We start from the raw sequence: 15,674 nt of genomic DNA, 5'->3' as shown, positions 1-15,674 counted from the left end.
GCCCGCCCCCCCCCGCCGCCTCCTCCAGCTGCCGCTCGCCCGCGCCCGGTGCGGCAGCTTTCCCGCACCCCGCTTCGCTTCCGACAACGCTACTTCCTGCTTCTGGCCACGGGTCGGCACCGAATGGAGTCCCCCGCGGTGGTCGCTTCCGCCGTACGGGGCACACTGCGCATGCGTGGGCCGCACCTGCCCTGGGTCACGTGACTGCAATGGGCTGCTTGCAGTGCAGTCAGTGGGCCTGGTCCGGGCCCCAGCGCTAGGCCTGATGGGAAAGTGGGGGCTTGGGAGTGCTGAAGCCTCCTCAGCGCCCCTCTCTGTTCCCACGTCCCCTCCCACACTTGTGATGACTTAGTACAAGTAAAACACCATAATTTCCAATAGCACAACTTCCTCCTGCCCAGTAGAAGTGTCTCTAGCTGCCTGTCCTACCCTCTGGCACCAGTGCCTGGTAGCCCCAGCAAGGCAATGGTGTGTGGGCAAGGCTTGGATTGCAAATAGGGGTAAAACACGATGCTAAAAGTGTAGTTTCTTTGCTGGCTTCATTTTGCCTGGCTTGGTTCAAACAGAGCAAATGTTCTCAGCCGGCTCAGCCTGCCCGAGCCCGAAGTCTCCGCTTCCTGCTACGTTCCTGTCCCCGAGAGGCGGTGAGAGCAGGAAGCAGGGTCCCCATCTACAAGATTGGGGATTGCATGTGCCCATGAGGGATGCGGAGGGCACCCTTGGTGCTCAGCTCTGGGGTGCATCTGAGCAGGCCAGGCAAGCTGGGGAAATAGCCAGCTGAACACGGGAAGGAGAGTGGGTGCAGAGGTGCTCCCCCGGGAAGAAACACCAAGCAGAGCTCAGGAGGGAGTTGGCTTGGGACTAGAGCAACTAGTTTCTTTCCTGTGGACGCACATCATGATACACACTGTACAGTGAGCAGTGCACTGCGATACATATTACATCACAAGAGAGGCAGCAGCATTTCACCCAATTATGATGGGGATTTTCTAGGTGACAAACTGCTTCTAAATCAATGCCATCACTTCTAATGTCACAACTTTCTGCCTGCTCAGTAGGAGAGTGTCTCTAGCTGCCTGTCCTACCCTTTGGCACCAGTGCCTGGTAGCCCCAGCAAACCAATGGTGTGGACAAGCTTTCGATTGCAAATATGGGTAAAACATAATGCTAAAAGTGTAGTTTTTTTGTTGCCTTCATTTTGCCTGGCTTGATTCAAATAGGGCGAGTGCTCTTGCCCAACTTGGGCTGCCAGAGCCTGGAGTCTACCTCTCTCCCCCTTCCCATGCCAGAGCAGTACTGAGAACAGGAAAGAGGGTCACCATTTACAAGGTGGGGGATTGCATGTGCCCATGAGGGATGTGGAGGGCACTCTCAGTGCTCAGAGCTCTGGGCTACATCTGAGCAGGCAAGACAAGCTGGGGAAAATAGCTAGCTGAACACTGGATGGGGGGTGCAGAGGTGCTCCTGCCCCCACACCCCCAGGAGAAGAAATACTGAGCAGAGCTCAGGAGAGTCAACCTAGGACTAGAGCAACTTGTTTCTTTTCTGTGGATGATAAACACTGCACCGTGAGCAGCAGATTGTGATACAGATCACATCACAAGACACCCACCAGCATTTCACCCAAGTATGATGGGGGTTTTCTGGATGACAAACCGAGATGGGTTTGTCAAATCCTAGACAGGATCTGAAAGGGGGGTGGGGCATGGGAATGGGGAAAAAAAGGGAGAGTCCAGTCAATTAATAAGGTTGCAATTAAAGAGGTTATAATAATGCAAAGCATGTATCCACTCCAAACCAAGGCAGAAAAGCTGCACAATTGCAGCTTTTGCCTCACAGCAAGGGATTTATAGACAGCAAGGTAATATAATTTATTTTATTATAAACGATCCATAAGGAGTTATGCCAGGTTTGTCCAGGAAGACAGGCAGTCCACCCAAAAAGTTCAGGCAGTCCCTTTTCCAGGCTCCTCCAAATTAAAAAAATGCAGTGCACTCAATAGGAACAGGATTTCCTTACAGAATACAGCTTCTGTGGTACTAGCCAGAAAGGGGACTGTGCCTGTGTAAGGGGTATATAACTCTGGAAATCACCTCAACAGTCCTTTGAAACAGGAATTTGGATTTGGAATTCCCAAAGACTAGGAATCAGGGGTCGCTCTGAGGTTGATCCCCCAGCTCCGCTCCTCTGGACTTCAAATGCATTCTATGCCATCAAACTGCAGGCAGAATCAATACTGTCAGGGCTGGGTAATGTCTTGGGCCAAGGAAAGAATCTCACTCTGGCAAAAGCAAGCACTTTTGGTATGAAGGGGGCATTACACCCAGCCTCCTCTGCTCTTTGGTCCCCATGTTGCTCCAATCAAGAATCTTCCTTCTCCTGGAACCTGCAGAGAAAGACACAACCCCCAGTCTCAATCCTGCGCAGAAGCCTTTTTTTTCCTTTTATTTAAATTTCTGGATCTAAACCGACAGGTGGCAGCAAAGGACAGAGCACAGGCACGGCTCTGCACTCTGCCCCTTCAAGGATGGAAGGTGGTATAATTGCTCTTTGTGGTGGGGCCACTGGAAAGGCACATGGCCAATTTTGTAGCATGGGGCCAGGGGACCCAGGGGGTGGAGGCAGTCATTTTGGGTGTGGAAAGAACAAGGAAGCTAGCTGTGTCTTGAGCATGAAGTAAAATGTCTGCATCATGCGTGGTTGGCAAACTATTTTCATCTCCAGCACAAGAATGGAGATTCCAGATCGAACCCCCTTTGTTAGCTTCAATTTATTGATAGATAAAATATGTGAGGTCTTGTCTACGTGGTGCATTTTCTCCATGGTGCAGAAACAGACTATTAGGGTGGCACTTGTAAGTGCATCAGTAAGTTCTGCCCCTCAGTGCAGCACTGTCCTGTGCTGAGCAGATAAACCCTTTGGCTATGCCCAGATGAAAGCGGCTGTGTGGTAGGTGGCACCGCAGACATCTGCATGCCACATACTGCACGTTTAATTGTTCTCTGCACTGCAAGGGAGCAGTGTGGAGGGTTTTTTTGACCATGAGTCAAAAAAATCTGTGGAGAAAAAAAGTGGAGCAGTGCACGCAGGGGTAGCGCACATCGCTTAAAAGTGGAGCTGGGCTGCCCAGAGCCACACTGTAGCTGCCGGCCAGAATCACTGTTCCTGCAGTCCTGGGAGGCCCCCAGGAAAGACTGCTGGGGACAGCCCAATGCAGGCCCCAGCCTCCCCTACTACCCCTGGGTAACTTGCAACACATCACGGGCATTCCCTGGGGACAACTAGCAGTGGTGCAAGGCATGCTGCTGCTAGTTGTGCCCCTGCTAGTTGTCCCTGGGGAGACAAACGTCCACATCATGCATGGACGCAGCCTTTGAGGCCCATCTTGTCCTTGATAGGTTGGTCCTTGGTTGCTCTGAAGGCAAAATTTTTAGGGCTGGTGCAAATCTCCCCACAGAGGCTTAAAGAATCTGCAGGTGGGGTGGCAAACTGGTCTCTTGATTATTCACTGTAGCTGAGAAAGTACATAGGGAGCAGTGATTCCGCCAGTCTGTAGAGACGCTGTGCCAATCAGCTCAGATGTCGCATTCAGATACGAACTGCCTCCCTTCGTCTTGGTGGGTTCAATCTCAGATGCCAATGACAGATCATTCTATGGTAATTATGTCCACCATTCCCAAAGCATGGAAGAAAGAGGAGGAGGAGGACTGTGCCATGAACCCACTATATCCCAGTGGGGAACAGCAGGGAATGCAAACCACTGGCTGGAATCGGGAGGAGGGGAGCAGAAGGCTAAATTAAGGTGTCTCCACTGTGGGCTTGCTTTGGGCCATTTGCCTCATGCCAAATTCAACTTCCAAAAGGGTAGGAAATGCTGTCTTCTAGGTCAGCGTTTCTCAACCCGTGGGTCACATGAATATATGAAAGGGTTGTGAACAAACTTTTAAAATGGATTCTCCTTTGAAGGAGCAAAATGTGGGGAACTATGGCTTTTCCCTTGCAGGCTGGCAGAGTTCCAGCCTGCAAGGGGCTGCCTGGGGCCCCCGGTGCCCCACACCCACCCACTCCGTGCCCCACACACTGGGGGACTGGGCATCAATGTTTAAAAATGGGTCCTGGTACAAAAAAGGTTGAGAACGCAAGTTCTAGGTGACCAGTGATGTTCACTGGTCACCAAAAAACATTCAAAGGGAGAATAAATTTTACACAATGAGAAGATATTATTAAATTTGGTCTCGAAATTCTTTCACTGAAATGTCACAGGGCTCCTATACAGGCATGTGGAGCCCGCTCCAATGCGCTGGAAAGCCAGCGTGTCGGAGCAGACTTAATTCACTGAGTCTGCTGGAACACAAAAATCGACGTGCTCCAGCAGCCTCCCGTGCCACATGCATCAGCATCGCTATGCGTCTCCATGCGGAAAAAATGGTGGCTGAGTGGTCTGAATAAAAGCACGTTTGATAAGCTGTCGTTCAAAGCGCCCTGCCATTTTTTCAGAGCAGCGATGCACGGTGATGTTGATACATGCAATGCACGGACACTTTTAATTAGCGTGGCTTGCTAATTAAAGCACCCAGCGTTGCATCCCACAACGTGTGTAGAAATGCCCACGGTTTCTGGTGAAAATCTGAATCTCAGCTTTGACTGATGAAACAACTAAAATCCAGGCTGCTCCAGGACAAAGCTGCTACTCCACGGACTGCAACTTTCCTTTCCTCTTCCCTTCCCCCACCTCCCATAAAAGACACCCACGAATGGCTCCTTACTTGCACTCAGCACAGGTGTAAAACACAGTCTGCCCTTCGTCTGCCGACCTCATTTGCCGGGTGTGATACACCATGCCCTCGTGGCCACACTGGGGGCACTTCCGGTCGATCTGAAATCCCAAGGAATCAATGTTCAGCTTTCCCGACTAGAGAAGAAGTGGTATTTCCTCTCTACTCGGTGCTGGCGAGCCCCCAGCTGGAGCCCTGGGCCCAGTTCTGGGCACCGCGCGTCAAACAGGACGCGGAGAATCGTGACCGGGCGCAGAGAGGGGCCACGGGAACCACGACGGGCCTGGGGCGCCGGGGCGGGTAAGACTCGCTCTTTTGAGGTCCCTTCTGGCACTTAATTGCTGAGATTTCCCGCCTGAGGGAGGCCAATAAGTGACGTGGTAGGTCTCAACCCGCACCCCTCCTGGTGCCGTCAATTTGAAAGGGTCGCCGAGGCCGAGGCAGGCTCCCAGGGTTACGGGGCGGATGTCACCGGCTCGTCGGAGGCCCCTCCGCGCGGGGCGATAACCTGCGGGACTCCCCGCCGCAGGACGCTGCCGCACCGCCCGCCCTCCGCAGAGACCCCCACTCACCACGGGGCCCTTCACCTCCTGCCCATCGCCCCCCCCCGGCACAGCCGCGGCCCTGGGCCTGTGAAACTCCACGGATGACTGCACCAGGCGGCCTTCAAAGTCTGCAGGGGGGGAAGGTCATTAAACAACGGTGGGGCGGGAGGGGGGACAGGACACAGGTTGGGGGAAGGGGCCGAGCAGCCCAGGGCCGGGCCCGGCCCACCTCGCACGGCGATGGCGAAGTCGCAGCACACGCAGGTGACGCGGTCCTGCACGCCGGGCAGGGGCAGCACCGTGCCGCACTCCGGGCAGAAGTCCGGGCCCGCGCGGAAGGCGGACGGCGCCAGCTCCATGGCGCACGCGCGCCCCCGCCGCCGCGCTCGGACCGGGCAACTCCCGGTCCGCCAGAGCACTAGAGCTGCAAAGGAAGCGCGCGCGACAGAGCGTCTACATCCGGAGCAGCAGCTTTCCTTTCCTTTCCGGTCCAGCCCTAGTGTCCTCCTCCACTTTCCCCGCCCCTCCAGTTCCGGCCCATCTCACTCCGCGGTGCGCTGCTCACCCTCTCGGTTTGCGCTGGAGTCTCCAGGGATTAGCTAGTTAATTAATTAGCTCATTAGTCTCCAGGACAGCGCTCCTCACCCCGTGGGGCATGGCCTCCAAGTGGGTCGCAAGAATCTATTATTATATCTATTTATAATATCTACTATTATATTATATTTATTTATTATATCTATTATTTTATGTATGCAGGCTGGCAGAGTTTCAGCCTCCCAGGGGCTGCTTGGGGCCTCCCATGCCTCTGCCACCGCCCCCACCCCACACACTGGGGGCTGGGGCCTGGGGCAGTGGGTCGGGTACAACGAAGGTTGAGAACCACAGGTCCAGGAGCCGGCTGAGAGCCCCCGAGGAGATAAATGCTATGGGGCAGTTTGTGAAGTCATTTCCCCAAGGGAGAAGGCTGGAAATACTATCACGTGGGGCACTTAAATTTAGGAAGGGGCAAAGACGGGGAAAGAAAACCTTAGAAGCAAATATGCTGCACTGAATCAAGAGTTGACCTTGCACGATAGAGCCAAGAGAAAGGAATAAATAATAAATGTTGAATCTGATATTTGCAGTAGTTCAGTGGGTTTTTAAAATGTAAGAGGAAAGTGCATTTGCCTTCCTGACCATGAACGACGTGCCCTGCAGAGGCTGGGGGGCACGGCAAGCTCCTGCAGGTGGTAGCGGCGGCGCTGTTGGCGGCAGGAGTGTGGCAGAGGCAGGTGTGCGGCTCCCGCAGGCAGCCGCGGCGTTGTCAGCAGCAGGGAGCGGGAGACGCCGACCAGTGTTCAGCAACCACCCGCAGACACCATCGGCAGCAGCCAGCAGCGATTGCAGACCGCCCATAGATGCCGCTGGATGTCAGTGGCGAGGGTGGGGGGATGGCGAGCAGCGACCGCCAGCAGGCTTTTCACAGGGGGTGCACTGCCACGCTCAGGGGATGCACGTGCACCTGTGTGCACGCCCGACGCATCGCTGATATTTCTGGCGTAAAGTCTATGCGCTGTAATCCATAACTGATCAACGCAAACGCACAGGCATGTTTGCATTGTGTGTCGCAGGCACACTGGTGTTCCAGAAACCTGAATTGATTCAAACACAGTTGGCAGCCCTGCACGATGGCACATGGTGACCAGCTGTCAGCCGCCATGGTCTGGGTCTAGGGTAGTGGTTTTCAACCTGTGGTCTGCAAATGCCTTGGGGGCGGCAGACTGTGTCTAAGGTAGGGGTGTCCAACCTTTTTGAATGTGGGGCCGGATCATGAACGTTTTATCACCCAGTGGGCCAGTGAGCCATATTCAAAGACCTCACAGGAAGTGACATCACATCAGGAAGTGATGTCACGTGACCTTTGACACCAATGAAGTTGCAGAAAATAATGAAATGGGTGTGCTCCGCATGGGAACTTACCCTGTGCCTCCGTCCGCCCCGAGGCGCCCCCAGTTCCATGCAGGAACTTACCTCGTGCCTCCTTCCGCCATGCATGCGGGCAGGGTGCGGGCCATGCTGTAGCTCCCCAGGCCACATGCCGGGGGCAAGGGGCGGAGCCCATCCCCAGCTCATCCAATCAGGCACGGCTGGGCCAGCTGCGGCAGGACCCGGCTCACTGATGAGCTGGGCCCTGCGGGGGTAAGCAGCTCCCCTCCCCTCGCTACCAGCTGGGGCCTGCAGACCGGCCCTGCCCTGCCCTGCCCACCTCGCTGCTGCCCCGCCGCCATGGCTCTGTGCTTCGCTGCCGCCGCAGCTCCGCGCTCCACCACCGTGGCTCTGCTCCACGGCACCGCCGGGGGGGGGGGGGCGCCCCCCCCGCCCCGGCCGGGCCAGATAAAATGGCTTGGCGGGCTGCATGGTGACCCGTGGGCCGTATGTTGGACGAGCCTGGTCTAAGGGGTACACAAAAAATGACTGATCAATCAACCACATGTGAATACACACATGTACAGGTCAAAGTGGTTCACACGTCCGTTCAAAATATTTTAGGCATCTGCAAATGAAAAAAAGGTTGAAAACCACTCGCCTAGGAGCCCATGAAGGTGTGTGTGCAAGGCTTAGTCTACACCAGACCAGTCCTGTGAGCTGGATGTCTCTGGGTACAGCTCTGCTGAGGGACGGGGACCCCTGATGCCAGAGCACCTCTTGCTGAAGGGATGTGATGCCACAAACAGCAAAATAAGCCCTTCTGCTGCCATGTGTCTCCACTAATGTCTCTGACACCTTGGCGATGCTGAGCCAGCTGTGGCAGCACCTGGCCTGTGATGTAGGGGATCTCTCTGTCCTCGTACCTTTCTTATTGAACAAGTATCTAGATTCTAGAGTCTCTGTAGCTGTTTTGAATGGCAGCGTGCGAAACAGCACCCTGTGACTCTTCATTTCCAAATGAGGCAGTTGACGTTTCTGCAAGGGAGGGATACTGGAAACAGGCAGAATTGATTTTACCCATCCAGTTTTTGTCAGCTGAAAATCTGTCACATGGTTTGCTTCCTTGCTACATGTCACCTTCACTATTACTGTCACCTGAGAAGTAGGTGATTAATCCTGTGCCTGATTGAGAAGCCCTGACAGGAGGGTGAGGTGCTAGACCTACTCGCCTGTCACTCTGATCCAGGGTGAGTATCTCTCAATCGCAGACCCCCTTATATGAGCCCAGGACTGCACTTGGCATCACCTGGAATGACTTCAGCGTCCATCAAATAAAGTGATCCAACCTCTGCTTGTGGCAAAGGAGATCCAGGGCCAAGGGCCCTCTGTAAAGTCAGGCCATCACATCAGGGCCCCTTGTTGGACAGTCCTTGTTGCAGCATGCTGGACTCTAGTGTAGTTCTTCTCCCAACTGGGGGATGCAGTGGTGGGGGACTCTGAGTTTTATTGGGATTGCTTATTATTTGTGACAAGCCCCACCCCGCAGATCTGACGGGCCAAAAATAATTTTTCTGTCTGTGGTGGGGAACACATGGGGGAGCCAAAATGGGGAGATAGTGGCATCTCTTCCTACAGAGAAACATAGCCAATGTTATAGTCAGATACATTTGCTTCATGGACTGGCTGGCCAATAATAAGGAGCCTATCTTGGGGTCAGGGACCCAGAGGCCTAAAGGCTGAGTGAGTTAAGTCAAGGCTGAGAGGGTGAGGCCACAGGTAATGAAAGCAGCCTGGCCTGTGGTTAGGGACCCAGAGAGCTAAGGGCTGAATGAGTCGGCCAAGGCTGAGAGGGCCAAGACCAGAGGGAGAGCAGTGCAGCTTGGGTTTGGGGACTCAAAGGGCTGATGGGTGGCCCAGAGTGTGAGAGTTGGCAGGGGCCCAGGGCCCAGAGTGCACAAGGTAGGGGCCCAGGGCACTAGACCTGGACTGAAAGGTGCATCCAGAATAAACGGGGCAAGGCTGGGAAGGCTGAGTCTTCGACAAAAGTCTGGGGCCCGAAGGCCAAAAGTTGGGTTGGGGATAGGGGGTCCTTCCAAACGAACATCAAGTAACATCTGTGAGGCATAGGAGTGGCTACAGGGGAGGAAGGAGGCCATGAATATAGTTGATAAGGCAGTTGGTGCGCTGAGGCACTGATAGGGTGGCCATCATAGAGGACATTCCAGTTTTCTGCTACTCTGTCCTCTATTGATATGAAACCCAATGCCTTTATGTCCTCTATTTTTCTTTTCAAGAGAAAAACAGAGGACATAAAAGCATCTGGTTTTGTATCAATACAGGACTGAAGACAACCGGACTGTCCTTTATGATGGCCACCCTAGGCACTGATAGGGTCAGAGGGCCATAATGTAGTGCTCAGGGGTGCAAGACTGGGGCCAGCCAGATACAAGAGGTACCAGCTGGCTCATTTGGGGACTCTTGGGTATCTTCCTTAATTTCATAATAGTTCTGTCAAGACTTGGGGGGTGAGAAAAAGGAGCTGGAGTAGGGAGGCAGAAGTTGGGCAGCCTCTAGGGAGTGTCACAGCTGCCTCTGGGGCATGGTCCTAATATAGGTGGGTTGGCTGTTGTGGGTGGAGTGGGGCATGGAAGATGGGTCTTTCTTTCTGTAACCTCAATTTGGAGGTTAAAGGGGTGTGGGATGACACATGGGCTCTTTCTTGTCTAGGAAATGGTGGTTCCAAAGTTATCTCAATTTGGTGAAAACTGGTTCCCTTTGTCAGGACTGGGACATAGGGCTTGCCCTCTCTAGCATCCAGATTTACTGTAGTGTCTTAAATTAATTAGAGGCAACTCAAGTCCAAAAAGTTGTCAGGATTTCCTTCTCTTAGCTCTACCATGCTGGGTAAAGTAAGTGATTTGCTCTTGATTCAGTGCAGAATATTTGCAGTTTTCTTTCCCAGTCTTTGCCCCTTCCTAAGTTTAGGTGTCCTGTGTGATAGTATTTCCAACCTTTTCCCTTGGGGAAATGATTTCCTTCTTTCACAAACTCTTTTTTTATTAGGGAATATTCCCTGATATCTGGCCGAAGTAATCCTTCACACCATTTCACTTGTAGCATTTCAAATTGTAGCAAGGGAAGCTTAGGTTAGATAAGTAGGAAAAAAACGTTCTCACCAGGAGGGCAGTAAAGCACTGGGATGGGTTACCCAGAGGTTGTGGAATCTCCATCCTTGGAGGTTTTTAAGACTCAGGTAGACAAAGTCTTGGTTGGGATGATATAGTTGGGGATGGTCCTACTTTGAGCAGGGGGTTGGACTCGAAGACCTCCTGAGGTCTTTTCTAGTCTTCATTTTCTATGATTCTATGATATGCACTCCTTTAGATCCGTAAAGTGTTTCCTACTCCATTTGCAAGGGATTCAAACCTTTAAGACTTTTGCAGATGGTCCCACTAATGTTAGCAAAACAAATTTAGACTGGACATTAGGAAGAACTTCTTCACAGTTCGAGTGGCCAGGGTCTGGAACGGGCTCCCAAGGGAGGTGGTGCTCTCCCCTGCCCTGGGGGTCTTCAAGAGGAGGTTGGATAGGCATCTAGCTGGGGTCATCTAACCCCAGCCCTCTTTCCTGCCTATGCAGGGGGTTGGACTCGATGATCTATTGAGGTCCCTTCCGACCCTAGCATCTATGAATCTATGAATCTATAAATTCTCTGAGTAAGTCTAACCATGGGATTGTTCACCTGTAAGACTTTGGACTCTGGCTGATAATTTAATTGGATTTAAAGTGAGATTGGATAAATCCATAAAGAATAGATCCATTAGTGGGCACTAAATACAATAGTTAGGGATTCAACGTAGCATTTAGGATTTCCTTGGCCTGATTCTCAACCAGGTGCAATGGTATCCTGGAGTGCCTTAATATCCTTTCAAGGGTGCTAGGGGGTGCCACAGGCCCTAGGACTGCTCCTCTGTGGAGAAGCTAGGATGCTGAAGGGATGCAGGCACCAGGGTTCAGCATGGATATATGCCTGCCACCATTGCCTACTGGCAACCTCAGGAACCAGCTCTAGCAGTGGTCCAGCTCTGCAAGTCGAATCAGAGCCTGGGCCTGCTCTCAGCTGAGTAGGAAGGTTCAATTCCTGGACATTGCCTGTCCAGGTCAGGTGTCCAACCAGATTCCAGACAGACACTTCTCGAGTGTCTGGGTCATAACCTGCACAACCTTAGTTTGGCATCGCATTGGCAGTTTGAACGCAGATGCCACGTCGATGGTTGGGGCTTTTTAGAGGCAAAGGTATCACCTCCAGGTATTATCTAATCCTATGTCATCTGTACAGTCGAAGGCACATCCTTATCCACTGCCAGCAGCTATCTAACCCCATTAGTGACAGCTTAGTCAGATCAGCAGTGGCTTGCCTGGATTGGAATCTCCTAGGGGGCAGAGACCCACAATGCCGCTCTGCACATTGGGAAGTCCTCTGGTATTGGGGATGGATTTGAGGCAGTGCTACCTAGATAAACTGTCATATTCTCCTTTCTAAATCAGAGAGATGCCAGGCCATGCAGACAGTTTGAAAGCAGCACCTTTTGTGGATGCATTAGAACATGGGTTTTCAACCTTTTTTAATAAGTGTACCCCTGGCAGCTGGACACAGAGTGGCGAGGGGAGGAGGTGGTGCATGGCCAGATGTGGAGTGGCAATGCGGGGTGATGGGTGGCGGCAGTGGCCGCTGCGTGTGAGCTTCCCTCCTCCACCCTCCCAGATCCGGCTGACCGGGCAGCGCCATAGAGGGGTGCCACTGCCCTCCCCCCCACCTGCCCTACTCCTGAGAGGTGACGGCGTGGCATGGTGGGTGGTGGCACTCCATCCCCACCCATGCACATGTACCCCCTGGGGCCTTCCCAAGTACCCCCGGAGGTATGTGTACCCCCAGTTGACAACCCCTGCACTAGAAGTTCTCCCAGGCTGGAGAGATTACAGCTTAGCTCCAAGTGGGTGCAGAAGGTACAGGAAATCTGGTCAGCTAGGAAGTCTTAGATCTAAGCCAGTTGGTTTAAAGGAAGAGCATAGACACCTGGTGGTACAAAAATGTGAGACTGAGGCTCAAGCAAAGGGCTGGGATCCGTTTTCTGACCTACACCGAGGCTTTGTCACAAGGAGCAGACTGCTGTAAAGAGAAGACTTTCCTCTAATGCAAAAGAACCTCTGGGGAACAATTAGTGCACTTGGTCTATGACCTTCCAAACCAAGGGCAGATGACAATGGCAAGAAATCCGTGATAGGAGATGGTTAGTATAGCCAAAAAATATTGGATATACTTATAGAGACAGAGTTGTGATTGTGTCTCTTAGACAAGAGAAGTATACGTCAGAAATAAATGAACATAACTTAGTATGCATGGATATTTAGGTCTAATCATCAAACAAGGTAATGAGGTTGGACTGTTACATACATACATCTTTTTGAGGCCCTACAATAAGACAGAAGTGGAACAGACTCCTGTGGGGACTCCCTCAAGCAACATCTGAGAGGCCTCTGGCTTTTTTTAGGGAACCTCAGTCATCAAGACATCTAAGCTAGCACAGGAGTGAAGACGTACAACCATCACCACTGTGCCAGTCATCTATACTAGATATCCTCCCAAGTTTATTTGCATAATCATAATTTCATATTCAAAATGCTTTTGCTTTTTCTTCCCTCATGTCCCCTAATCTGTCCATTTTAATGCTTTCATATTTGCCAGGACACCAAGGAGGCTAGTTTCTATACGCAGAACCCTCAACCATGTCTTCCAGCTAAGTGTTGTAGAGCAGGGGTGTCAAAGATATGGCCCATGGGCTGAACCCAGCTGATGGAGCCCCATTGTCAGGGCCCTGGTTTTGCCCCTGAGTCCAGATTGGATGCACACACAGCATGCAGTGTGTGCCAGACCAGTCCTGCATGCAGGCCCTGGGACTTACTCCACACATGGTGCCTTTGGCTTCCACTGGTCTGGGGCCTATGTGGTGTGCAGAACCTGCCCCAGCAAGTCCAGGATGCACGCCGCATGCAGAGTCCACTCCAGCCAGTCCAGGACCTGTGCTGTATGCAGTGCTTGCCTTGGAGTGCCTGGGTGGGGGGTGCCACGTGCAGCATGTGTCCTGGGCCAGTTGGAGTGTGCACTGCATGTGGTACATGCCCCAGTCCAGCTGGTGTGCATTGCGTGTTCTGGATCAGGCATGGGAGGGAGGAAGGGGCAACTCCATGGGCCCAGTCTGGCCCACAGAGCCAGCCATGTGCCATTTGTCTGGCCTATGGACCAGCCCCACACCACTCATGCTGCCCACAGGGCCAGATGAGTTTGACATCCCTGTTGTAGAGTGACAAGAACAAGTTAATGCTTTTCACTCTCTGAGTTAACTTAGTCCATTGAAAATAGCACCATAGCTCCTTCTCTGCATCTGGGACTTGCCTCAAGTTTACCTCCCCCTGGACTCACTTAAGATTAACTTCTGAATTGTTCCCAGAAAACTTTTTAATGGTCTGCCTGATAGACTGCGGCGCTTATCACAAATCGCTGTGCCTTCAGCAAACCCCAGCTCCCTCTTGTTGTGTCCCTCACATGGGAGCAAGAGCCAGACACTAACAATGCCCAGCACGCCAAATCCTGGTGCATAATGAAGAATCCCAGGCTGGCTGTCTCCTGCTGGGGCCCAGACTCCGCAGAGAGCTCTTGGCACGTGACTGCTTCCAATCAATCTTCTCTTTCAGGCAGAAGCTGAGTCCCTCAGGAGAAGGTTGCCATAGTGTTGTTCAAGAAGACCCAGCATGAAACTCAGAGTTCATCCTGAGACAAATCCACAGATCAGAGAATGGTACTTGTGCCATAACAGAATCTTGGTCTGTCTACTCTTTGGTGGCTAATTGTTCCCCTGACAGATCAGAGCAGTGATCCAACTGGGACCAGTTTCCCACATTCTGACCTGAAACAGATACTATTAGCTGTCTACTTCAGTATCAGTAGGCCCCATTGATCCAGAAAACTGGCCAGCTAGCCCAATAGCCCTATAGCCAGATCAGTATCTAGCTAGTCCAGTACCCAATGTCCCTCTGCAACAGATCAGTCCTATCCCACAATGCCTGCTGCAGCAGGGCTAGACACTTCCTCATACCCAAGCACTCAAGATCAGTGACAGCTAATCTTGTACAAGATAACCTGCCAGCAGTAAACTATTGTTTAACTAGCCCTGTATGCCATTGCCCTCTGCAACTAGTCACTGGCTAAATACTTCAGTTTCCCTATACCTGACTGCACCTGATCACTAGTTTACTAGTCAGTGGGCAAGTTTATACGTGCATTTATGCTGGCTTAAACAGGGGCAATGCATAGGGGGTGCACGCAGGTGCACATGCACCCCCTGCGCATGGTGGTGCACCCCCTGCAAAAAGGCACCGTGAGCAGTCACCGCTTGCCACCCTGCTGCCGGCAGTGTCTGTGGCAGTCCATGATCACTCCTGGCTGCCACTGACGGTGGCGCCTGCAGGTGGTTGCCAACCTATGGTCGGCACTTGCCACCTTCTTCCCCCACCCTCCCCAACCGCCAACAATGCTGGTGGCGTCTGTGGGTGCTTCCTGCTCACCGCTGACAGGCTCCCGCCGTTGCCACTGCAGTCGTTCATGGGCTTAAATTTACTGTGTAATAAGTGGGAATAGGCCGGCATCTACACGTGCAAGTATTAAAGCACATTAATGCTGCATGTGGACTGACTCGGGACTAAAGATACCCATATTCCTCTCAGCAGCAGGACAGTGGCTAGCCCATTCATTATTCATCAATCCCAAAGCACTTGCTCTTGCCAGCTAGTTCAGTACTTTGTATCTCTCTGCACCACATCATTATACAGGCAGTCCTTAACATACAACGTTTCGACTTACAACATTTCGTACTTACAACGTTTATAAATTGACACCCTGTTTCAACTTTCTGATATCAGTTTCGACTTTACAACACACCCATCTCCCTGGAGAACATCTGTTCAAACTTGCTTGGACACTTTCTTTAAGAAATCAGACAAGACTCCAGAAAAACCTGCAGCCAGGACTCCTGAGAAACCTCCAGCCGAGAACCCTTCAAAAAGTCCAACCAAGAGCCCTTCAAAAAGTCCAGCAAAGTCTCCTCAAAGAAGTCCTTCCAAATCAATATGATTGCTATTTACAATATAAATACATTAATGTAGCTCTATTACTCATCTATAACTGACTGAGTACAAAATTCTGGGTTATTTTTGGTGAAAATAGGGTATCAGGCCCTGGTTCAGGAACCGATCCCCCATTTATAACATTGTTTCCTATGGGAAAATTGGTTCTGAGTTACGTTTCGATTTAAGATGTAGGTTTTAGGAACCAGTTGTGTCGTAAGTCTGAGGACTGCCTGTAGTCTAGTATATGATACTCCTCCACAAA

General features: G+C 52.0%; 1 protein-coding gene across 1 annotated transcript; it reads right to left on the bottom strand.

The window, feature by feature from the left end:
* Window positions 1–1,862: 1,862 nt before the first annotated feature.
* Window positions 1,863–5,753, bottom strand: ZNRD1 (zinc ribbon domain containing 1). Its single transcript, XM_006034898.2, has 4 exons — window positions 5,550–5,753; window positions 5,348–5,448; window positions 4,767–4,876; window positions 1,863–2,386 (listed from the first exon to the last, which is right to left on the bottom strand). Exons 1-4 carry the CDS (start codon window positions 5,677–5,679, stop codon window positions 2,362–2,364), a joined length of 366 nt encoding a protein of 121 aa, XP_006034960.1. The 5' UTR covers window positions 5,680–5,753; the 3' UTR covers window positions 1,863–2,361.
* Between the last annotated feature and the right edge of the window lie 9,921 nt (window positions 5,754–15,674).

The sequence above is a fragment of the Alligator sinensis genome, unplaced genomic scaffold (genome assembly GCF_000455745.1).
Source record: "Alligator sinensis unplaced genomic scaffold, ASM45574v1 scaffold1208_1, whole genome shotgun sequence".
NCBI lineage: Eukaryota > Metazoa > Chordata > Crocodylia > Alligatoridae > Alligator > Alligator sinensis.
Note: the sequence above shows the minus strand (reverse complement) of the source record. Positions and strands in the feature narration are given on the sequence as shown.